Source organism: Kogia breviceps, chromosome 5 (assembly GCF_026419965.1).
Source record: "Kogia breviceps isolate mKogBre1 chromosome 5, mKogBre1 haplotype 1, whole genome shotgun sequence".
NCBI lineage: Eukaryota > Metazoa > Chordata > Mammalia > Artiodactyla > Physeteridae > Kogia > Kogia breviceps.
Window position 1 is genome coordinate 82,288,305 of NC_081314.1, and position 25,372 is coordinate 82,313,676.

Below are 25,372 nucleotides of genomic sequence, written 5' to 3' on the forward strand. Positions count from 1 at the left end.
CTCTTATTTAAAATGTTGGAGACAATTTTATTAAGCAGTTTTTAAAACTCATCCTCATTGCTGTTATGTGTACTTAAAGGAATCCAGTTTCAAAATATTGGGATAACAGAAAGTAGATCGGTGGTTGCTTGGGGCTGAGAGTACATACAGACAGGCAGATTGAAAGCACAGGAGTAAGAGGGAACTTTTTGGGGTAGTAGAAGTATTCTATATTTTGATCATGGTGGTGATTATTTCAGTATATACATTTGTCAAAACTTGTTGAACTGTAGTCTAAAATGGGTACGTTTTATTGTATATAAATTTTACCTCAATGAAATTAATTTAAAAAGAAAACTAGGCAGTGGAAAAAATATTGTTTCTAAATATTTCCTCATGTTGGTATTTAAGCAGTTTCTCCCCAACTCTTATCTTCACAGGTAGCATAAAAATGTGTTGTCATCCTTTATGTCCTGGTTTTTTTAATTGGGAAATATGATCACTCTATGTACACAAGAAATAAAACCATTATTAATTATAAATTACATATTTTGTTCAGGACATCATGACAAGGCAGAACCATCCAAAGGAAAGAGGAGAATAAAGTATCTGTACTACTTTTGTGTTATAAACCAAGTTCATTTTCTTTGGCCAGCCAGTTTTCAGCTGTGAGTAAATGATGAATTTTGCTTATCTCTCTCATTCTGTACAGAAGCTGTGCCTTATTTGGTGTTGAAACACTGTATTGTGTTATTTCCATCCCTCTTAGGTGTCTCTCTTTTTTTAAAATAGTTTTTTAAAAATTAATTTGGTTGCACTGGGTCTTAGTTGTGGCAAGTGAGCTCCTTAGTTGTGGCAGGCTGTCTCCATTGCAGCTCGAGGGCTCCTTAGTTGTGGCTCGCTGGCTCCTTAGTTGTAGCATGCAAACTCTAAGTTGTGGCATGCATGTGGGATCTAGTTCCCTGACCAGGGATTGAACCCGGGCCCCCTGCATTGAGAGCGTAGAGTCTTAATCACTGCACCACTAAGGAAGTCTCTCTCTTAGGTGTCTTTAAACTGCAGATAAATTTCCCAGAATATGTCTGGGAAGAGGCCAGGAATTGGGGCTTATAGGAAACCATTGTGGTTGGATGTGGGGGAGGATGAAGAAGCAGGACTGATTTCCTGGTTAATTCCTTTAAGTACTGGGGTAACATGTGATATTGTCTTCTTCTAGAATTACCCCTAAACACTAGAGTATCTAATGAACTACTAAATTATAGCACTGCGGCCCTACATTAGCACTTCCATAATAACTGCGGTCTTATTTTTTAATTAAAGAGTTGATTATCAAGACCTTTTGGTTCTTTTTACTCTTTTGCTGTCGTTTGTAATTTTCATTGCTTGTGTTCTACGCATTTTATTTGTATATCAGTTGTTTGGACTCAGAATTTTTTCTTTTTTCCTGGAGGAACAATGCAGATCTTGGCGGTTAGTTCTCCAGGCTAGCCTGGGGAAGCCTACTATATTTATAATATGCTCAAAGAATAGTACCATGAAACTCTCCCTACTTCCACCCCGAAGTGTCTACAGGCGTATTTCTTCAAGGATATGTTTCTCTGATATAGGGTTTAGGACTGGCATAACTGCAAACCCAAGATAAAGGCTCTGACAGAATGAGATTATTGGGGAAAGACAAGGTTCCACGGGTTAACCTCCTGAATCAATTTGGGTTAGGCTTAGTTGCTTGTAACAGAAATCCCAGAATGGAAGTTGCCTAACTAAACGCATAATGGTGAATTTTTTCCTCACCTAAGGAAAGTTTGGAGGTACCCTGGCTGGGGCTGGAATGGAGGCTTTGTCATCCCAAAGAACCCAGCTTCTTCCTGTCTTTCTACTCTGTCTTTAGCATGTGGCTTTCATCCTCAAAGCCATCTTGTATTCCAGGAGAGCCATCACATTGTATTTCAGAAAGGAGGAAGGAAGGACAAAAGTGTACTCCCAGCTCTCTGCCTCTCTTTTAAGGAACTGTCCCAGAAGTCCCATCCAACAGCTTTTGCTTAACGGTTAGAATTTAGTTTCATGGCCCCACTGAACTGCAAGACAGGCTGGAAAACGGATGTCTCTTAGCTGGGCACGTTATCTGTCTGAATAAAATTGGAAATGAGATATTAAGAAAGGCAGTTTATGGCACACTCTGTTCATGGAAGGACATGAAAAATTGAAGCAAGATTTACAGTTTCTACAAAAAGTACAGTTATTCCAGGGCCTCTGCAGGCAGCAGGTATAGGGACCAGAGAGAATTGCAGCATTAAAGGGAGGGTTCCAAGAATGAGTCTGTACAGCCATCCTTAGTGCATAGCTAAGAATGCCCTTGTCAGCTGGGGAGAGAGGATTTTGAAGCCAGAGGGATTTCATAGGCAGCCATATAGGGCTGGCAGTTTCAAGGGGGGGCCCCTATGGCCAGATCCCTGGGGCAGGATGATTGATGGTCATTTTAGTTAATGGTTAAGTTGATAGGTTAGCAATCTGCTATACTTCTCACTGAAGAGAGGAAGGGAAAAGAACAAAGTTCATATCTCTCGATTAAGTACTAATGCATTAGTACTTATTGAGGGATCAAGACAGAGAAAGACAAAAGCAAATATCAAGCATTCTTGACCTCTTAATTTACTGTACAGTTGTTTGATCATGATAGAATTGCCTCTGGCATATTGGGGAGGGGGTAATTGATTTGTTTATGTTGTTATTTCAGGTTGCTGTCTTCAACTAGATTTTAGAGTTCTCGATAATAGAGATGTTTATGCCTTACACTTTTTGAGTCTCCATCCCCTATTAGCATATCATATATATGATATATGGTCAGTATGGTCATATGGTCGGTAGTTTTTGATTCTAATAGTTGTGCTATAGCAGTGATTCTCAACTCTCCCAGATCTTGCACTCCCTTTATACAGTTTGTAGATAATACGATTACCTACACATGTAATTCTTTTAAATTGTTAAAATACCTTACCCATAATATAGAGGAGAATTTTCGAGGAAGTAATTTATAATAAACAACATATATTTTGATGTGTTAATGCTCAATAACTACGCTAGAAGACATAACAACATAGCAAGTCCAGGTGTGTGATTAAGTGGACCTCCAAAGCCAACATATAATCATTTTGAATGGATAGCCCATTTATTCTAGAAACCAGGCCCAACGTTGATGCACGCTGTGGCCTGGGATGCTCCTTCTCTGATGTTGCAGACCCTGGGGGAGCTCGCTGAATTCCCTGTGAGGTTGTCGCAGGCGGCTGTTGTCAGCCACTGTGTGTTGGGAGAATTGTTTAGACTTGGGCACTGGCCTGGGATGACCAAGAAGCTCCAGGACCATACCCACCAGACCTGTATTTTCCCAAGAAAAAAATTCCAGAGGCAAAGCAGAGTAATAAGTCTTCCAGCCAATTAAAAAACATGAAGCCAAAGCTGAGAGTAGATGAATGCAGAAACCAGATCCAAGCTCTGTTGTGTGCTGTGGACTCTGCCAGTTGCTGGGGTCTGTGAGGTGAATATGTGTTCAAAAGACAGAAAATAACTGTGAAATGTGCATGGTTGTTTATTCACTCTACAAACACCTGTTTTTCAACTACTGTGCTAGGGCTAGAGAGTCACAGACAGCCTTGGTTTCCTCTCCTCAGGGAGCTCATATTCTACAGTGAAATCAGACGAGTCTAACCGATTGTTGTAACTGTTATGAAGTAAACAAAAATGGGCCAAAATTAGTACAGCAGAGGGACTTCTAAAATGTTAAGTTGGGAAGCCTTCTCTGAGGAGGTGATATTTAAGCTGATTCCTAAAAAATGAGAAGCTAGCCAAGTGAATGAAGGGTCAAGAGCTTTCTAAGCAGAGTTCAAAGCCCTTGAATGTGAGAAGAGTTTGCCTTTTTGGAAAAAAAGAAAGAAAGCCATTGTGATTGAAGCCTGGCCAGTGAGACTGAGAGGGTTAGAGGTGTCAGAGAGGTGAGAAGGGCCTGGTCATGCAGGCCCATGATAGAGGGCATTTGGATCTAATTCTAAGTGCAGAGCAAAGGGGGGACAGGACTTAATATTTTAAGATCACTCTTTGCTGCTTTGAGGAGAATGGATCAGACAGGCAAAGAATCAAAGTTCTTTGGGAGAGAGAGACCAAAAGAGAGAATGACCGGGTAGCATGCAGCAGGGGAGGGAGGGGTTGGGGTGGAGAGTGTGGAACGGTTCAAGGACATGACATTTACATTGGGTCTTGAAGGAGAAATGTGAATTGGGGTGTGGGAAGGGCAGCGAGGAGACCAGCCAGTCAGAGGGAACAGCAGAAGCAAAGGCAGGGAGGTGTGTAGCCCATGCTGGGAGAGCAGTAGAGAGGTAGTGTAGCAGTGGACTCATAGCAGAACCTGCATCCCCTTTACTATTATGAACTGCAGTTTGCAGGTGATATAATTACTTCCACAAATAATTTTTAAAAATTATTAGACTGCCCCAGCTATAAAATACAGGAGAATTTAAGCAGAAGTATGTGATTTAATGTGTAAATATTCAAGCATCACTATACTAGAAGACATAATGAACTAATCAGATGCTTGTAGCTACCTACAAGGAAAAGGTGCAGTTTTGAAGAGTTAAGATAAAATTCCATAGACTATTTCCAATATTTTATATTTAACATTTTGAAATGAGGCTAAATGAGTATGTTTGTATCTATACACGTAGAGTCACCATGATGAGACAGTACGAGCACAGACTGATATTGGTGTATACATTGCTAAACCAAATATCATATGAGTTTCAATGCTGCTGGTGACTTGATTTTTCAAAACGGTGAGCAACTCTTGATGAAGCTGCAGGAACACAAAGTACAATCCTCCCTCGACTTACTTAGTAATTGTGTTTCTAGAAAATTCAGTATGTGTTAAAACCGTGCAAAAGTCCTTTGAGGATATATGAAATTAAGAGTCAGAGCTCTAATCTCAGGTAACTAAGATCAGATTTTTCAGTGTTATGAAAATTGTGCAAGATACAAAACTTCTGTTGTTGTGTTGAGTTGGATCCCTGACCCCCATCCACTGAATACCAAGGCACCCCCCTCCTATTTATTATGACAACCAAAAATGTCTCCATGTTTTTTAACAAAAGGACAGAACTGTCCCTCAGTTTCCACATCTGTACAGTAGATATAACTACCTTCAGTCTCATAAGGATTAAATGAGATGATACATAGAAAATGTTAGTATCAGGACCTGTCCCACCATATGGATTCAATAACCTGATAGTTAGCAGCTGAAAATATAGGTTTAGCAGTTGAAAATATAGATTTAGTCGTAAATAGAAGAGAAGTTAGGACTGGAGATGAAGGTTTAGGAGTCATGTATGTAGGTTCATTTAAACATTACAAAGCACCAGGCAGAAACTTAACATTCAATTTAAGAGGGATAAAAGTAGGGTCCCATGGCCTTCTCCTAAACTCTTTAACGTCAAGGATGAAGAGATATGGCTAGGCAACAGTTCATAAGAAAAAAGGCAGTCAAGCCTAGATTAGCCATGGTATAATTCAGCTGCTTTTTAAAAAAACAAAACAAAACCACTGTGTGACAGTGTATTAATAGTGTAATGTCCAGATCATGGACTGTTGAGACCCACATGCAAGGTACTACATAGGCTCTGTCTGGGGTTCATTTGGGAAGCCACGCTTTAAGAGGGCTGTTGACAAAGGTAGTCAAGAGGAGAGAAACTGGGCTTCCCTGGTGGCGCAGTGGTTGAGAGTCCGCCTGCCGATGCAGGGGACACAGATTCGTGCCCCGATCCGGGAAGATCCCACATGCCAAAGAGCAGCCGGGCCCGTGAGCCACGGCCACTGAGCCTGCGCGTCCGGAGCCTGTGCTCTGCAATGGGAGAGGCCACAACAGTGAGAGGCCCACATACCGAAAAAAAATAAAAGAGAGAAACTGAAAGGAAAATTTAATGCTACTGAGTCTAGATACTTGAAAAAAATGTTAAAGGAGAAGACATGACCATTTTTCAGATAATTTAAAGACAACAGTTTTTGGCAGAAGAGAAAATAAACCTGTTGTTTGTGGAAAACAAATCTAGGACCTTCTTCTGGAAGTTACAAGAAAGCAATTATTGATTTTGTAGTAAGCAATCAACCAGACGCTTGCTCTTTTCAGGGATGATGTAGAATAGAATTTCATGGATAGAGATGATTTCTAAAGACTTTTTCAACTTTTGAAGTGGATGTGGGAATAGACTCCAGGATGGATCACCCCACCAGTCACCTGTGTTAGTTTCACTGATGTGACTGCCTAACAGGGTCACTTGTTTCTAGCAAGACCCAACGGAGATTCCTCCTGGGCCTGCACTCATTTCAGAGATTTGACTACCTGTAAGTAGCTGAACTCAATTGGCAAGAAAGTCCCAACTCTCAAGAGCCTGTGGGGAAAAAAGCCAAAATAGGTAACACTCAATGCTATCTGTTTTCTGACTAATTTACTTTGACTTACTCTCCTCTGCCACTTGCCCCCAAACCCTTCACCCTCTGGTTTTCCCAGCCAGTTTGCAGCTGAAGTTTAGGTCACCCTGATCTAATCATTCCAAAATAATTTTTCCTTTTTTAGTCATTACTGTGTTAGATAAGAGGTCAGGGAAGCCTCACGTCAGTTTTTTATGTAGTCACCCTGGGCCTGGTAGAAAAACTTTCCTTCTGTGATTCTTTCTGAAGTAGTGCTCTAGAACAGTTTCTCACCTGGGGTTGGTCCACTGACTCCCTCAAAGTGTATGTGAAAGAGTGTGTGTGTGTGTGCGTGTGTGCACGTGGACTCACGTGTGCATGCGTGTTCATTTCTCTGAGGAGAGGGATATCAGCATTCATTAGACTCCCAAAGGGGTGTATCTGTAAGAAGATTAAGAGTCACTTAAACCAGCCTCTTCTTAGGTAAGACAGATCCCCATTTTTTGTTTTTATATTGCGTGTCTTTCATCTACCTTTAGTTAAATTCCAAACTGCAGTGTGGTGAATTGTTCAACAAGGACCAGGTTCATTGGAAGCCTCCCTAAGCTTCCTGCTTGGACTGGGAGCCCTTCTTCTGTGATCTTAGAGCACTCTCTGCTCACTGCTGTGAGAGCACTTTCTTCATTATATCAGAAGGGTCCATTTATGGGACTATCTTCCATTATGAGATTTGAAGGGAGGGCCTGTGTTGTATTAATTTTCATATTCCAAACATTCAGCATCATACCAGGTATGTAATAGATGCTCAAAAATGTTCTTGACCTGAACCATTTATCCATAATAAGACAACCGATTCTTCTTTCCCTCCCAAGCAGCCAAGGTTTTAAGCACTTAACCTGAGCCAGGTATTATGTTAGGCATTGGGAAAACAGAGGTAAGCTCCCTTCATGGAGCATATGGGCTATATCCAGAGGGGACATGATTTTTGCCACCCCCTGGAGCTGCTGTATTTGAACCATATGCATTTACAATAGTGCTGACCTTGCAAAAACTCCCCTTTTATAACAGATATTAGTTGTATGCACATATTCTATTTTTATCACTCAAAACAAAAATGAGAAAGCTTTTTCTAGTCTTCCTTAAAACCATCCATTAAAAATGTCTCTCCAAAATCCTCTTCCTCTTTGAGTAGTGTTAACGCTTTGCCTCCAAAACGAGAAAAGTTTGAAAATACTGATAAAGTAGTGTCAGCATGTAGGACCATGTTCTGCACATAGAAGTGTTTTTTGTTTTGTTTTTTAAAATTCGAAAGGAAAAATTCATGATTCAAAAAAAATAAAATAAAAAATAAAGCAAAACTTTCCTGCCTGGTTCACTAGTGTGTTCTTTTTCTTTTTCAGCTTATACATATCTTAAATTCCATGGATTTGAGTTTATGTCAAACTGTGTTCGTAGTTTTCTAACTTTTATTTAAAAGCAGGAACACCCTTTCTTCAAACCTAAATAAAATCAAGCAGAGAAGTTTGCTGAAAGAAAGGGCCTTTGCTGCTATCCCCAGTGCCCTACAGGGATGCCAGGGAGCCTGGTTTGAGAACTACTGTGCCAAGTTGAAAGCACTGTACTGTCTCAAGTTCTTTACACTTAAAGAGTTAATGACCTTGAGGAGCAGAGCAAAAGTATTTCTTTTTTTTTTTTTTTTTTTTTGGTGGTACACGGGCCTCTCACTATTGTGGCCTCTCCCACTGGGCTCCAGATGCGCAGGCTCAGCAGCCATGGCTCACAGGCCTAGCTGCTCCGCGGCATATGCAATCTTCCCTGACAGGGGCACGAACCCGTGTCCCCTGCATCGGCAGGTGGACTCTCAACCACTGCACCACCAAGGAAGCCCACAAAAGTATTTCAAAAGGTATGCTGTGTCTCCCCCACCTGGAGACTCTAGTTTAGTAGGTATGAACTACTATAGATGCTCCAGCATCTATAATTGTAAATAACTCCACTAACCTAGGAGAAGGCTTCTTTCATGTGGTCTTTGAAAGTGCAAAAAGTTAGTACATTACTTATGCCTCAAAATACCTACACTGCTTAGAGGGAATGTGCCTTTTTGGATTCCTGAGCTGAGCTTCAGAGATTTAAAAAAATACTTCTATTTCCATTGCAGTCACTGTTCCTGCTGGCTGAGCCACTTCCCCCATATATCTGCATAACTGTGTCTAGTGTTTATTGTCGGTCTCCAACCTCTGAAATGTAAGCTTCATTTGGGTGGGTGTTTTTGTCTATTTTGTGCATTGGTTCATCACATGCTCTAGAAGAGTGCCAAGCATGTTATAGGCAGACAGTAAATATTTGTTGAATAACTACTATTAGTGGGGTTATTCAGATATGTTATTGGTTAAAAAGACTTCTTGAATTGCTATGGAAACCTAACCTCTTCCATCTATAGCGATTTCTGTCAGAGAGTGTTCCGAGTGCCCAAAACCAGATGTGTAAGTGAAAATGTGTAATACTCCTATACAACAGAGTTGGTTGGTTCTTGATGGACTGTGACTTTATTTTCAAAACAGGATGTGATATGGTCTGACTTTGGGTTTCCTGGAAGAAATGGACAGGAAAGTACATTGTGGATCGGCTCCATGGGGGCCCATACACCCTGTCATCTGGACACCTATGGTTGCAACCTAGTATTCCAGGTACAAGGAAGGTAATGCACATGTGCATGCACATGCATGAGGGAGAGAGAAAGAGAGAGAGAGAGAGAGAGAGTGTGTGTGTGTGTGTGTGTGTGTGTCTTTGTGTGTTGCACAGGAAGAGGAATGAGTGTCCGGTAGGAGGCAGGCCTCCCTGCTCCATCCTGTCAGCCTGCCTCATGACCAGGGCAGATCTCTTAACCTCTGGTTCAGTCTCCTCCTTTGTGAAATAAGGGGAACAGTATAGACGGTGGTTTCTGTGTGTTGTGTCTGTCAGCTATGGTCAGGATTACTGTCAGAAAGCTGATCCTAGAACTCTAGGAGTACACTCCCAGTTCAGCTAGACAGTTGCCTGCTTAGCTCTATAATGTAAGAGTCTGCATTAGTAGCTGCAGAGTGTAGGACTTGCTCTCTTGCTTTAGGAGAGCAGTGGGAAAGCGATGACTGCTCGTGCCCGCAGGCTTCAGCAGTGCAGCATGAGATTGCGTTGTCCGTGCACGCGTGTTGGCTTTTCAGGAGCAGGAGAACGCTGTGACTACTCACGCTCGCCAGCCCCAGCCAGAGGGCAGGGGTGTGTTGCAGCCTCCCACACTCACAGACTTCAGCTAGGGAGCAGGAGAATGCCGGGACTGTTTGTGCCCACCTGCCTGCGCCAGGGCTGGGGAAGTGCTCTGCTCACTGGAGCTCTCTGGCTTCAGCATTGTGGCAGCATAGAGCCACAGTTGCTCGCCCCTGCCTCCGAGCTTGCCCACCTGTGCCCACAGGTTAGGTGGGGAGCACAACAATGGCGCCTGCCAGTGCTTCCATCCCGGGGGAACATTTCCATCATTTCCCACCCCTTCGGTGGATACTCTCAGATTCTAAATGACTTTCCTTCACGTATAGTCTCAAGACTTTTCAAACAGCTGTTATTTTGCTAGGGTTTGGGGCAAGTGAACCTTTACGAGGGGAATCTCAGTTTCGTGTAGCACTTGGGGACCCTTAGACATCTGTCCTGTTGGTTTCCTAAGCCAGCTCTTATGGGGACTCATCTCTGTGGTATAGATCACAGGGTCCGGGGCTCCTGATGTGGGGTGCCAGCCCCTGACTTGCCGGGAGAAGCCCTTGTCTGGTGAGGTCCCTTCCTGTTGTGTGCCACCGCGCGGGGGCTGGGGGTTTTGGCGGGAGCGTCTCTCTGCCTCTCCTGCTCATCTCGATGTAGTTAGTCCTTTTCATTCTTTATTGTGGAGCACGTGTTCAGCTAGTTCTCAGGTTCTTTTCAGAGGGAACTGGTCTATATGTACATGTGTAATTTTTGTGTCTGTGGGAGGAGGTAATATATTCAGGGTCTTCCTCTGCTACCGTCTTTGAATTGCTCCCCCCACGTTTGAAGTACTTTGAAAACTATAAAACTGTACGAGATAGTTCCTCCTGGATTCCTCAGGTCTTTATTAAGCAGCCTAGAACATCTCGGTGCATTATTAATGCACTATGGTTACAGCAGTGAATCAAGTGTGCCTGGTCCCTGCCCTTATGGAGTTAATAGTCTGAACCTTATACTTTGTTAGAGAGGGCATCATTTTAAGTAGCTGCTTGCCGTGTGTTCTGAGTGGAGAAAGAAGCCAAAGAAATTCAGTTGGAAAAACATTACCAAAAAATACCTGGGTTCTTTCTGTGATATAAAATTAATATAGCTCTACTTTTAACTTTGTTGTAGACCATATTTTCTGGCCTCATATAGCTCTGGAGTAATAAAATAACTAACTATTCAGTAAATATGTATTAACTATCCTGCCGCACATATACCATGTGTTACAGTAGGAACAGAGGTGAACAAGTAAGACACCTCTCTGCCCTAAGAGAGTGTAGGTAGTTAGAGTGCAGGGAAGCCCACGGATTGCTGTGATATATCTAGGCAGAATGACATGCCCTTGAGGAAGGTTTCGTAGAGCCATGGAACTGAAAAGTAGAAGAGAAAATGTTCCTGTTGGAAAGATTAGGGAAGATTTCAGAGGGGAGCTGCCCTTTGGGATGGGTTTCGAAGGGTGGGTGAATGTTCAAAAGACGCAGGTGGGAGGAGCAAAGGGACCAGCATGAGCAGAGCCCCAGGGAAGCGTGGGGTGTATAGAGGGCCCAGTGAGTTGTCTGTGTAAGTTGTGCATTAGAGACAGAGGGATTAGCAGGAAAGGCAGGGTGGAGCCTGAGGGTCTTAATGCCCAGGCCAATACTGCTTAGTCTCTGTTCTTTCAGCATCAGAACCAAGAGGTTTTTGAGCCAGGGATGACATGATGATTGATTACCTTTCTGATTAAGAACACAAGGATGCAAATATATTACATTTTAAACCTAGCAAAGCAAATTGTATGGGATGGTTATCATCATGGCTGTTCCTTTGGGAAACACAGCTATAGTGCAGGGGTCTGGAGATCTGTGACCTAGTGCGGGGTCCACCACTAACACAAGCCCAGTGAATGACACTGAGCAAACCCTGGCTCCTTCTTCTACTTCTTTGAATGTGAGATTAGACTGATGATCTCTTAAGGGTCCTTCCAGCTCTAACATTCTAAACATCCTAAATGCCAAAAATCCTCCCAAACTAGTCATAGCGTCCAGTGGGAGGGAGCAGCTTTATCATCTCTAAGGCAAAATAAGACTTTATATTTCCTAGTTTGAGAAGAGCAGTCTGCTCTTTTGAAAGGACATGTTTTGAAAGGACATGATAGGCCCTCTGTAACTGTCAGGGGTCACTAGAGGGCTTTAGGGCTTGTCTCAGAACTGGGTTCTTTTCCCTCTCTCTTTGCTTCCCCATCTGTGTATTTCTGTCTGTCTGTGTCTCTTCCTTTTTCACGCTTCTCCCTCCTTTGCTTCAGATGTCCTCCCTGTGTTGGCTCAAAGTATTGGTGTGTCTAGTGTTTTGTGAGTTAAGGTTTATCACTTCCATTTTTCAAAAAAATTTTAAAGTGACTGAAACATTTTACAGTTTTCTTTTTGAAAATTCCTATATTATACTACTTTTTAGTTGTGTGGCATCATTCATGCATTTCTCTTCCTTAATGGATCAACTTAACCAATGTTTAGTTAAGGAATTTACAACCCCAATAGGGAGAAGTCTGCAAACTATTCGGTGGGTAGTCACTGTGGATGAATGGTTACTCTGCATAAGAGAGGAATCCAGAGATTTCAAAGGGTAGAGATTATTCTGGGGAGCTCTAGACTCAGGAATGGAAATGGTTTATGAGGAGGCTGACTTTGATTTGAGATAAGAAAGAATAATCTTACAAAGGAGCTCCTGTCCCTGCAAAGAGGCTGCTCAGGGCATCGTGAGATACCCACTAGTTGTTGCCCTTCCTTTACCAGGTGTCTGCAGAGGAGATTCCAGCCCTGAGTGAGAGATGGGCCAGGTGACCCCTGCGGTGGCTCCCGTATTCCTTTATGGATTGAGTGAAAATGAGCACTTAGCTGCTGCCTTCTTACATGTTTTGTCTCAAGTTTAGAGTACTAACTTGTATCTTATTTTTTTAACTAGGAAAAGATGGCATCTCTTTCCTCCTGAAGATACTCCTTTCCTTTATCCAACTAGAATCCCTTATGAAGAATCTAGCGTGTTCAGTAAAATCAATGTTGTCAATCCTGATTTAAAACGTTTTCCTCAGTTTTGGAAGGCTCGAAGACATATGGTTACCCTGAGCCCCGGACAGGTAATGGGAGCTTTAAAACATTGGTGACCTGTCAGTGGACAACCCAGCTATAACTTCTTTCACGTCTTTATGCCACGTGCCTCCCTACCAATACAAATGACAGTGGTTCCTTCCCTGCTGCTCTGCTATTGGAACGTAGCTTCCCCAGCTGTAGGCTTCACACACAATCCCTGCTTCACAAGTCATGGGAGGGAGATGGGAGGAGGGAACACAGCTCCTCCTGCTGGTGAAGAGGAGAATGGCCTGTGGAGGATGATCCAAAAACTCAGTTATTTTTATTCAGGTTAAGAGAAGGTGTCAAGGCATGAGTATTTGAACATTTCTGGAACATTTATTCACAGTTAATATCTGTTCAACCACGATAAAATTCAGACACACAAACACAGGTTCGAATGCATCCAGTTAGTGGGCCAACAAAGGCAGAATGAACTAAGAACGACTTAGGGTTTTTTGTTTGTTTGTTTTAATTGAAGTATAGTTGATTTACAATATTGTGTTAGTTTTTGGTGTACAGCAAAGTGATTCAGTTACGTATATTTTTTCAGGTTATTTTCCATTATAATTGATTGCAAGATATCGAATATAGTTCCCTGTGCTGTATCGTAAATCCTTGTTGCTTATCTATTTTATGTATAGTACTTTGTGTCTGTTAATCCCCCACTCCTAAGTTACCCCTTTCGGCATAACCAAACATGATAATTGTAAGTTTGTTTTCTATGTCTGTGAGTCTGTTTCTGTTCTGTATGTAGATTCATTTGTATCATTTTTTAGATTCCACATATAAGTGATACCATATAATATTTGTTGAGAATGATTTGCTTTTAAGCAAGAATGGATGTTACTTTTGTAACTGACTGTCTCTGAAACATTTCCAAAGGTTTAGTACTCAGTGCTGCTACTCAGTGGGGAATATCACCATATCACCTTTACAACACTGGTATTTGCTGTCTGATATTTTATTAACATTTGCAAGGTTTTCATAGTCTCTGAAGGAGATTTTATTCCCTTGATTATCCCTCTGACCTGCACCTTCTGTGTTCCTTCTTTTGCTCCCTTCTCACTGGTCTTCCCGCTTCCTTTACACTCAAGTGCTCCAGCTCGAACGGTTTGACTAAGTTTCCTCAACCCATCAGCAGTCATTCCCCATTCACCTATCCCCCCCGCCAGCCCTGGACAACCACCTCTCTGTTTTCTTTCTGTATAGATTTACCTATTCTAGACATTTCACATAAGTTCACTTGTGCAGTCTGTGGACTTCCGTGTCTGGCTTTTTTCACGTCGCATAATAATCCTCAAGGTTCATCCAGGCTGTAGAGTGTTATCAGCACTTCATTCTTTTTTATGGCTGAATATATTCCATTATGTGGATATACATTTTATTTATCCATTAAACAGCTAATAGATACTTGGGTTGTTTCCACTTTTTGGTTATTATGAATAATGCTGCTATAAACATTTGAGTACAAGTTTTTGTATGAGCATATGTTTTCAGTTCTCTTGGGTATGTACATAAGGGTGGAATTGCTGAGTCATATGATAACTGTGTTTTTTAACTTTTGGGGGAATTGCCAAACTGTTTTCCACAGCAGCTGCAGCATTTTACATTCCCACCAGCAATCTATGAGGGTTCTAATTTCTTCACATCCTCACCAACACTTGTTATTTTCCTTTATTATTATTGTATTACTACAACTATAGCCATTCTAGTGAGTGTGAAGTGGCTGCTAATTCTTTTTTTCTTCTATTTTAATAGCCAAATTCGAATGAGTATTTCTGTCTATTGTATCAGTTTTCCTTACCTCATGCTGTTTCCTGAAATCCACCATAACTGGCTCTCTCTCTTACCACTTTACTTGAAAGTATACTCTATGATAGGATATTAATGACCTCCTAATGACTAAATCCAGTGGCTGAAGTGGACGTTTTAGTGCCCAGTTCTCTTAAAAGGAGCTCTCTTCCCATCTCCACCTTGTCCATAGCAAGTGCCACCATTTCCTAAATCCGAAGCCCAGAAGCTTCAGATCATCTCCATCTGCTGTACTCAGCCTTCCACAGACTCTTGTAATGACTCTGGATAGATGCAGTCCTTCCTGATTCTGCCCATTGCTTTTATTTGCTATATCTTCCTATTTAAATCTTAACATTTAATTTAATAATTGGACCATTGCAAGAATCTCCTGTCCTTCCCAGACTCTCCCACAATGTCAGTGTTTTAACCATCCCCCTACTCAGAACTTCTCAGCAACTCAAAATGCCTACAGGATAAAATCCAGATTCTTTATTCTGAACTCAGGACCCTCCACTGGCCCTAACCTGATTCCCCACTTTATTCCCCTTTGCTCCTTCTGCAGTAGTAAGACTGGCCTACTTGCTGTCCCTCAACAGTCCCACCTCCCTTGCCCACTTCTCCCTCCTGGCATGTCCTCATTCTCTCTTAGTTCTGGTTCAAATCACACGTCCTCCATCCAGGTTGCCCCTAACCTCCCTAGAAGCATGCCTGCTTCTCCCACCTCTGAAGGTCTCTAGCACCAGTGTCCACTCCTCTGATTTACCACTTATATAGTTTATAAATTATATAAGTGGTAAAAAGTGATTTACCACTTTTCTATATATTATTTTTTCATTGGCTAGATTTTAGACTGTGAGAAGGCAGAAACTATGTCCTATGTGTTTACCTCTGCCCTTTCTCAGAACTCATACAACTTTTATGTGATGGAAAGGAGGAAAAGTTACAATCTCAGAATCCTTTACTAAGATTTGGATGCAGACAGAGAGGGTCCAGGATAAAGGAGAGTAGAGACTGGAGAAACTAGTAATATCCTTTGTAGAACATGCAAACTCGTTAATTTAAGAAAAGGAATAAAAGGATTGTGGGTGTTTTTTTCTTGTTTCCCTTTCCTATTACAATATTAGTATAAATTCATTTGAGTTCATTTTTTTTTCCTTAGCAGATTCATTTAAGATCTGATTCTGACATAAAAATAAAATGTTCTGTTCTTGTGCTAACCATTTTTTGTTTGGTTTTCAGGTTCTGTTTGTCCCCAGACACTGGTGGCATTATGTGGAATCCATTGATCCTGTCACTGTCAGTATAAACTCATGGATTGAGCTGGTATTTTTTTTTCTAACAAATATAATCTCCCTGCTTTTAAGATATACAGTGCCTGTCTATAGAACTTGGTGATTAATTAATTCACCAACACTCCAGTGTTACTTTGTTTTGCTGTTCCATAATTTATGTATTCTGCGCTCTGTTGATGGATAGTGAGGTTGGAAATAGGATTTTTGTGACACACCATTCTCTTTCTTTTAAGGGCACAAAATGGGCCCTGATGTTGGTGTGCCAGGTCTTCTCCCTTGACCGGTGTTGTTAGGAGAATCATGTTGGGCCTGGCTGGATCTGCCACGTGTGTCCCACGTTGCCAGTCCCATCCCATACCATCTGCGCTGGAAATACTTGCTTCTTGGTTCAGGGTCCTCATTAATAATTGCAGAATTCTCAGTCCTGACTTACACATTTTCTCAGAGCAGTCTTTCAGTGCTAGGTGTTATCATTTTATTTCTCCCAAAGGCTTTTCCCCTCCAATATGCTGTGCTTAATCCTGGTTGCCTGCTCTACTTGACAATTAGAATGGCTACTCTTATGGCTCAAGTCTGTCTCTTACACCTGAGGTGTCATTGCATCTTTGTATGCTTTAACCAGAGGCTTTGACTGCACCTGTGCCCTCATTAACCGAGGCCTTGAATGCATCTCTGATCTCCTGTACCCAAAACCTTGATTGCATCTCTCTCCTCTCTTTGGCTGCCACACCCTCCCCTCACTCAGACCTTTCTTATCCATAGATAATGGGAAGGGCTTTGGCACAGGGGGGAGCATAAGGAATACTGTAACAGGAAGCTCTATTGCATGGCTTAGAAAAGAGTCGTAACCCTTGGGTGAGAAGTATAATGGGAGATCAATAGACTTACAGTTAGAAATTCTGCTTAACTGATTACCTTGCTTGGTATCCCCCTTTCTGCTCCAGTGTTTGTTCAGAATGTCCCTCTGAAAAGAAGTTGGTCAATTATAGTACTTAAGTCATTTATTTTCTTTTTCTCAGAGATCACATTTTTATGTTGCCTGTAGTCCAATGTCTGAAATCCTTTAATAATATGTATTTGTCTAGTTATCCAGTTGTTTATGGTAGGAAAGTAATTAAGTTACTGTTACTCTATCACAGCCAGAAGTGGACATCTCAGTTGAATCATTTTTGTGCCTATTATATGAAACAGATTATTAATGTTTACATTTTTTTAAAGATAAGATTTCTTTGTCTCTAAGGGTAGTCAACATACTATTCTTTAGTGCATGGTCTTATACATATTACATAAAAAAATACTAGGTGCAGCGTAGAAGGAGAGCCACTGCAGGCCAGCTTCTCCAACTCTGAAGGCACTCCAGGGATTGGAAACCATGAAATCCAAGCATCAAAGTGAATGGCTTAATTTGCTATACCTCAAATCATCTTCAAGTGTTAATTAAAATTATCCACAGAACACTGAATCAAAATTAAAATTAAACACGTATATAGAGAAGCAAGAAGAGCTACAATCCTGTAGCCTGTGGAATGAAAACCACATTCACAGAAAGACAAAATGAAAAGGCAGAGGGCAGTGTACCAGATGAAGGAACAAGATAAAACCCCAGAAAAACAACTAAATGAAGTGGAGATAGGCAACCTTCCAGAAAAAGAATTCAGAATAATGATAGTGAAGATAATCCAGTACCTTGGAAAAAGAATGGAGGCAAAGATTGAGACGATGTAAGAAATGCCTAACAAAGACCTAGAAGAATTAAAGAACAAACAAACAGAGGTGAACAATACAATAACTGAAATGAAAAATACACTAGAAGGAATCAACAGCAGAATAACTGAGGCAGAAGAACAGATAAGTGACCTGGAAGACAGAATGGTGGAATTCACAGCAGGGAACAGAATAAAGAAAAAAAGAATGAAAGGAAATGAAGACAACCTAAGAGACATCTGGGACAACATTAAACGCAACAACATTCGCATTATAGGGGTCCCAGAAGGCAAAGAGAGAGAGAAAGAACCTGAGAAAATATTTAAAGAGATGATAGTCAAAAACTTCCCTAACATGGGAAAGGAAATAGCCACCCAAATCCAGGAAGTGCAGAGAGTCCCAGGCAGGATAAACCAAAGGAGAAACACACCGAGACACATAGTAATGAAATTGGCAAAAATTAAAGACAAAGAAAAATTACTGAAAGCAGCAAGGGAAAATAGACAACACATAAGGGAACTCGCATAAGGTTAAGAGCTGATTTCTCAGCAGAAACTCTACAAGCCAGAAGGGAGTGGCACGATATATTTAAAGTGATGAAGGGAAAGAAGCTACAACCATATTGTAGATTATTCTACCCAGCAAGGATCTCATTAAGATTCGACGGAGAAAGCAAAAGCTTCGCAGACAGCAAAAGCTAAGAGAATTCGGCACCACCAAACCAGCTCTACAACAAATGCTAAAGGAACTTCTCTAACTGGGAAACACAAGAGAAGAAAAGAACCTATATAACCAAACCGAAAACAATTAAGAAAATGGTAATAGGAACATACATATTGATAATTACCTTAAACGTGAATGGATTAAATGCTCCAACCAAAAGGCACAGGCTGGCTGAATGGATACAAAAGCAAGACCCATGTATATGCTGTCTACAAGAGACCCACTTCAGATCTAGGGACACATACAGACTGAAAGTGAGGGGATGGAAAAAGATATTCCATGCAAATGGAAATCAGAAGAAAGCTGGAGTAGCAATAGTCACATCAGATAAAATAGACTTTAAAATAAAGAATATTACAAGAGACAAGGAAGGGCACTCCATAATGATCAAGGGATCAATCCAAGAAGAAGACATAACAATTATAAATATATATGCACCCAACGTAGGAGCGCCCCAATACATAAGGCAAATGCTAACAGCTATAAAAGAGGAAATCGACAGTAACACAATAATAGTGGAGGACTTTTAACACCTCACTTACAACAATGGACAAATCATCCAGACAGAAAATTAATAAGGAAAGAAAAGCTTTAAATGACACAATAGACCAGATAGATTTAATTGATATTTATAGGACATTCCATCCGAAAACAGCAGATTACACTTTCTTCTCAAGTGCACACGGAACATTCTCCAAGATAGATCACATCTTGGGTCATAAATCAAGCCTCAGTAAATTTAAGAAAATTGAAATCATATCAAGCATCTTTTCTGATCACAGCGCTATGAGATTAGAAATAAATTACAGGGAAAAGTACGTAAAAAACACAAACACATGGAGGCTAAACAATACATTACTAAATAACCAAGAGATCACTGAAGAAATCAAAAAATACGTAGAGGGCTTCCCTGGTGGCGCAGTGGTTGAGAGTCCGCCTGCCAATGCAGGGGACACGGGTTCGTGCCCCGGTCCGGGAAGATCCCACATGCCGCGGAGCAGCTGGGCCCGTGAGCCATGGCCACTGAGCCTGCGCGTCCAGAGCCTGTGCTCTGCAACGGGAGAGGCCACAACAGTGAGAGGCCCGTGTACCGCAGAAGAAGAAAAAAAATAAAACCTAGCGACAAATGACAATGAAAACACGACAATCCAAAACCTATGAGATGCAGCAAAAGCAGTTCTAAGAGGGAAATTTATAGCAATACAATCCTACCTCAAGAAGCAAGAAAAATCTCAAATAAACAATCTAACCTTACACCTTAAAGAACTAGAGAAAGAACTACAAACAAAACCCAAAGTTAGTACAAGGGAAGAAATCATTAAGATCAGAGCAGAAATAAATGAAATAGAAACAAAGAAAACAATAGCAAAGATCAATAAAACTAAAACCTGTTTCTTTGAGAAGATAAACAAAATTGATAAAACTTTAGCCAGACTCACCAAGAAAAAGAGGCACAGGACTCAAATCAATAAAATCAGAAATGAAAAAGGGGAAGTTACAACGGACCTCGCAGAAATACAAAGCATCCTAAGAGACTACTGCAAGCAACTCTGTGCCAATAATATGGACAACCTGGAAGAAATGGACAAATTCGTAGAAAGGTGTAACCTTCCAAGAGTGAACCAGGAAGAAATAGAAACTATGAACAGACCAATCACAAGTAATGAAATTGAAACTGTGATTTAAAAACTTCCAACAAACAAAAGTTCAGGACCAGATGGCTTCACAGGTGAATTATATCAAGCATTTAGAGAAGAGCTAACACCCATCCATCTCAAACTCTTCCAAAAAATTGCAGAGGAAGGAACACTCCCAAACTCATTCTATGAGGCCACCATCACCCTGGTATCAAAACCAGACAAAGAAACTACAAAAAAAGAAAATGACAGACCAGTATCACTGATGAATATAGATGCAAAAGTCCTCAACAAAATACTAGCAAACAGAATCCGACAACACATTAAACGGCTCATACACTGTGATCAAGTGGGATTTATCCCAGGGATGCAAGGATTCTTCAATATACACAAATCAATCCGTGTGATACACCATATTAACAGATTGAAGAATGAAAACCATATGATCATCTCAAATGCAGATGCAGAAAAAGCTTTTGACAAAATTCAACACCCATTTATGATAAAAACTCTCCAGGAAGTGGGCATAGAGGGAACCTACCTCAACATAATAAAGCCCATATACGACAAACCCACAGCAAACATCATTCTCAATGGTGAAAAACTGAATGCATTTCCTCTAAGATCAGGAACAAGACAAGGATGTCCACCCTCACCACTATTATTCAACATAGTTTTGGAAGTCCTAGCCATGGCAATCAGAGAAGAAAAAGAAATAAAAGGAATACAAATTGGAAAAGAAGAAGTCAAACTGTCAGTGTTTGCAGGTGACATGATACTATACATAGAGAATCCTAAAGATGCCACCAGAAAACTACTAGAGCTAATCAATGAATTTGGTAAAGTTGCAGGATACAAAATTAATGCACAGAAATCTCTTGCATTCCTATACACTAACAATGAAAGATCGGAAAGAGAAATTAAGGAAACAATCCCATTCACCATTGCAACAAAAAGAATAAAATACCTAGGAATAAACCTACCTAAGGAGGTAAAAGACCTGTACTCAGAAAACTGTAAGACACTGATGAAAGAAATCAAAGATGACACAAACAGATGGAGAGATACACCATGTTCTTGGATTGGATGAATCAATATTCTGAAAATGACTATACTACCCAAAGCAATCTACAGATTCAATGCAATCCCTATCAAATTACCAATGGCATTTTTTTACAGAACTAGAACAACAAATCTTAAAATTTGTATGGAGACACAAAAGACCCCGAATAGCCAAAGCAGTGTTGAGGGAAAGAAACGGACCTGGAGGAATCAGACACCCTGACTTCAGACTATACTACAAAGCTACAGTAATCAAGACCAATATGGTACTGGCACAAAAACAGAAAAATAGATCAATGGAACAAGATAGAAAGCCCAGAGATAAACCCACGCACATATGGTCAACTACTCTATGACAAAGGAGGCAAGGATATACAATGGAGAAAAGACAGTCTCTTCAATAAGTAGTGCTGGGAAAACTGGACAGCTACATGTAAAAGAATGAAATTAGAATACTCCCTAACACCATACACAGAAATAAACTCCAAATGGATTAAAGAGCTAATTTAAGACCAGACACTATAAAACTCTTAGAGGAAAACATAGGCAGAACACTCTTTGACATAAATCACAGCAAGAACTTTTTTTACCCACCTCCTAGAGTAATGGAAATAAAAACAAACAAAAAAATGGGAACTAATGAAACTTAAAAGCTTTGCACAGCAAAGGAAACTATAAACAAGACAAAAAGACAACCCTCAGAATGGGAGAAAATATTTACAAATGAATCAACAGACAAAGGATTAATCTCCAAAATATATAACAGTTCATGCAGCTCAATAGTAAAAAAACAAACAACCCAATCAAAAAATGGGCAGAAGACCTAAATAGACTTTTCTCCAAAGAAGACATACAGATGGCCAAGAGGCACATGAAAAGCTGCTCAACATCACTAATTATTAGAGAAATGCAGATCAAAACTACAATGAGGTATCACCTCACACTGGTTAGAATGGGCATCATCAGAAAATCTACAAACAACAAATGCTGGAGAGGGTGTGGAGAAAAGGGAACCCTCTTGCACTGTTGGTGGGAATGTAAATTGATACAGCCACTATGGAGAACAGTATGGAGGTTCCTTAAAAAACTAAAAATAGAACTACCATATGACCCAGCAATCCCACTACAGGGCACATACCCAGAGAAAAACAGAATTCAAAAAGACACATGCGGGCTTCCCTGGTGGCACAGTGGTTGAGAGTCCTCCTGCCAATGCAGGGGACACAGGTTCATGCCCCGGTCTGGGAAGATCCCACATGCCGCAGAGTGGCTAGGCCTGTTAGGCCACTGAGCCTGCACATCTGGAGCCTGTGGTCTGCAACGGGAGAGGCCACAACAGTGAGAGGCCCATGTACCGCAAAAAAAAAAAAAAAAAAAAAAAAAAAAACCACATGTACCCCAATGTTCATTGCAGCACTATTTACAATAGCCAGATCATGGAAGCAACCTAGATGCCCATCAACTGACAAATGGATAAAGAAGATGTGGTACATAATATACAATAGAATATTACTCAGCCATAAAACGGAATGAAATTGGGTCACTTGTAGAGACGTGGGTGGACCTAAAGACTGTCATACAGAGTGAAGTAAGTCAGAAAGAGAAAAACAAATATTGTATATTAACGCATATATGTGAAATCTAGAAACATGGTACAGATGAACTGGTTTGCAAGGCAGAAATAGAGACACAGATATAGAGAACAAACGTATGGACACCAAGGGAGGAAAGCAGGCGGGTGGGGAGTGGGGGCATGAATTGGGAGATTGGGATTGACATATATACACTAATATGTTTCAAATAGATAACTAATAAGAAACTGCTGTATAAAATAAACCTTTAAAAATACTGTACATGAAAAGAAAGAAAATTCTGCTTGCAGCACACGCTGTATTGGAATCAGAGCAAATATCAAGGTAGAGTGCATGGAGTTCACTTCCACTCCCAGGAGTTCACTTCCACTCCCAGTGCCAAAGTCACGTCTACAATAGCCTTATAGATGCTTTGCCTCCCAAGATAGCTCATTACATCATGGAGCTGTCATCTGCCTACTTGTAACCATACCCATTACTTCTAAAACTATACAGAATTTTTTTTTCTGTTTTAACTATTTGAAGGGGACACCTTTTATGGCTGGTGTTTTTCATTCAGCATAATGTTTTCAAGAATCATCCATGTAGTAGCATGTATCAGTACTTCATTCCTTTTTCTTATAGCTAAAAAATTTTTTATTGTACAGATATACCACATTTTGTTTATCCACTAATCAACTGATGGACGTTTGGGTTGTGTCTACTTTTGGTTATTATGAATAATGCTACTGTTAAGTTAACATTCATGTACAAGTTTTTGTGTGGATGTATGCTTTCATTTCTCTTGGTATGTACCTAGGAGTGGAGTTGCTGGGTCATATGGTACATCAGCCAAGGCAGGCCAACAGGCTGGAAATTCAGACAAGAGTTAAAGTTGCAGTCTGGAGTCCAAAATCTGTAGAACAGGCTGGCTGGCTGGAAATTCACTCAGGATTTCTGTTGCAATCTTGAGGCAAAATCTCTTCTCCAGAAAAACCTTAAATTTTACTCCTATGGCCTTCAACTGGTTGGATGAGGTCCACCCACGTTATTGAGGATAATCTCCTTTTACCTAAAGTCAGCTGATTATAAATGTTAATCGCATCTATGAAATATCTTCACAGTGACATCTAGACTAGTGTTTGACTAGACAGTTGGTCGCCATAGCCTAGCCAAGTTGACTTATAAAATTAACCGTCTGGTAACCTTTGGGGAATTGCCAGGCTGTTTTCCAAAGCAGCTGTACTACTTACATTCCCACCAGCAATTTGTGAAGATTCGGATTTCTCCATATCCTCACCAATACTTGTCGTTATCTGGCTTATTATAGCCTTCCTAGTGTGAAGTGGTATCTCATCTTGGGGATTTGCTTTTTTTTTTAATTTAATATTATGTTTCTAAGATTCATCTGTGTTGTCACACGTAGCTGGTCATTCATTTTCACCATGATATAATATCCTCTTGTTAATGTACTACAATTTGATTCATTTTTCTGTTGATGGATAATTGGGTTGTTTACAATTTCTTTTGCTCTTATAAATAGAATATTCTTATACACATGTGCAAGAGTTTCTCTAGAGAATATGTATATATGTATATATCTAGGAGTGGAGTTGCTGGTCTATAGGGTACACAATACTCAAGTTTATAAAATAATGCCTACATGTTTTCCCACCATCAACAAGATTTCTATCAAGCACATTTCTCCACCATTTGGAATTATCAGACCCTCTTTTGCCAGTTTCATGGGTTTCTTGATTTGCATTTCCCTGATTATGAATGAAGCTAAGCCTATTTTCTTGTGTTTTTAACCTTATAATTGTTCTTTTTTTGACATGTTTGTCTTCATGTCTTTTGCCCATTTAAAAAAAATTAGGTCACTTGTCTTATTGATGTGTGCAGATTCTTTATATATTCTGCATATTCATCTCCTGTCACTTATATATGTTACAGACATCTGGCTTGTTTTTTCCTTTATGGTATCTTTTGATGAACAAAATTATTGATTTTACACTGTCAACTTTTACCACAGCCTAGTCTTCCAGGTGTTGTCACTTGCTGTTCATCAAATTAAAATATTTTGCAGAATAAAAAAAAACAAAAAAAAAACAAAACAAAAAAAAAATTATTGATTTTAATGTAAATTATCACTAGGAATTCCCTGGTAGTCCAGTGGTTAGGATTCTTCGCTTTCATTGCCGAGGGCCTAAGTTCAATCCCTGGTTGGGGAACTAATATCCCACAAGCCACACAGCAAGGCCAAGAAAAAAAAAAGATTGCCAAAAAAAGAAAATTTTACATATATATGCACATATATATATAATGTAATTTATCATTAATACCATAGTTTATACTTATTGTCTCTTTAAAAAAACATTTAGATATTTGGTCATCTCATTCTTGTGGCCAAGAATGTTTATTATAATTATTTCCCGTTCTTCAAGAAATTAGCTTATCAAAATGATCCTCTATAGCAGGGCTCCCCAACCCCCGGGCCGCAGACCTATACTGGTCCACGGCCTGTTAGGAACCAGGCCGCACAGCAGAAGGTGAGCAGCAGGCAAGCGAGCAAAACTTCCTCTGACGCTCCCCATTGCTCCCCGTCGCTCGCATTACCGCCTGAACCATTGCTTACGTTACTGCCTGAACCAATCCACCCCCCACATCCCGTGGAAAAACTGTCTTCCATGAAACCGGTCCTTGTGCCAAAAAGGTTGGGGACCACTGCTCTACAGGCGTTATTCCTTTGTATGTAATACTTTTTTTTTTAACTTTAAACATGTCAAAGAGTGGAAAATATTGGGAAA

General features: G+C 40.5%; 1 protein-coding gene across 8 annotated transcripts in view; it reads left to right on the forward strand.

Moving 5' to 3' along the window:
* HSPBAP1 (HSPB1 associated protein 1) overlaps nt 1–25,372 on the forward strand; it is a 57,581-nt gene that overhangs the window by 31,072 nt on the left and 1,137 nt on the right. For 6 of the 8 annotated variants that reach the window (XM_067034448.1, XM_059064398.2, XM_067034446.1 and 3 more), the window contains 3 exons: nt 8,988–9,124; nt 12,616–12,787; nt 15,816–15,899. In XM_067034448.1, coding sequence (XP_066890549.1) covers nt 8,988–9,124; nt 12,616–12,787; nt 15,816–15,899 — 393 coding nt within the window. The remainder of the gene's footprint in view (nt 1–8,987; nt 9,125–12,615; nt 12,788–15,815; nt 15,900–25,372) is intronic. The other 2 variants (XM_059064401.2, XM_067034449.1) reach the window with 2 other exon arrangements.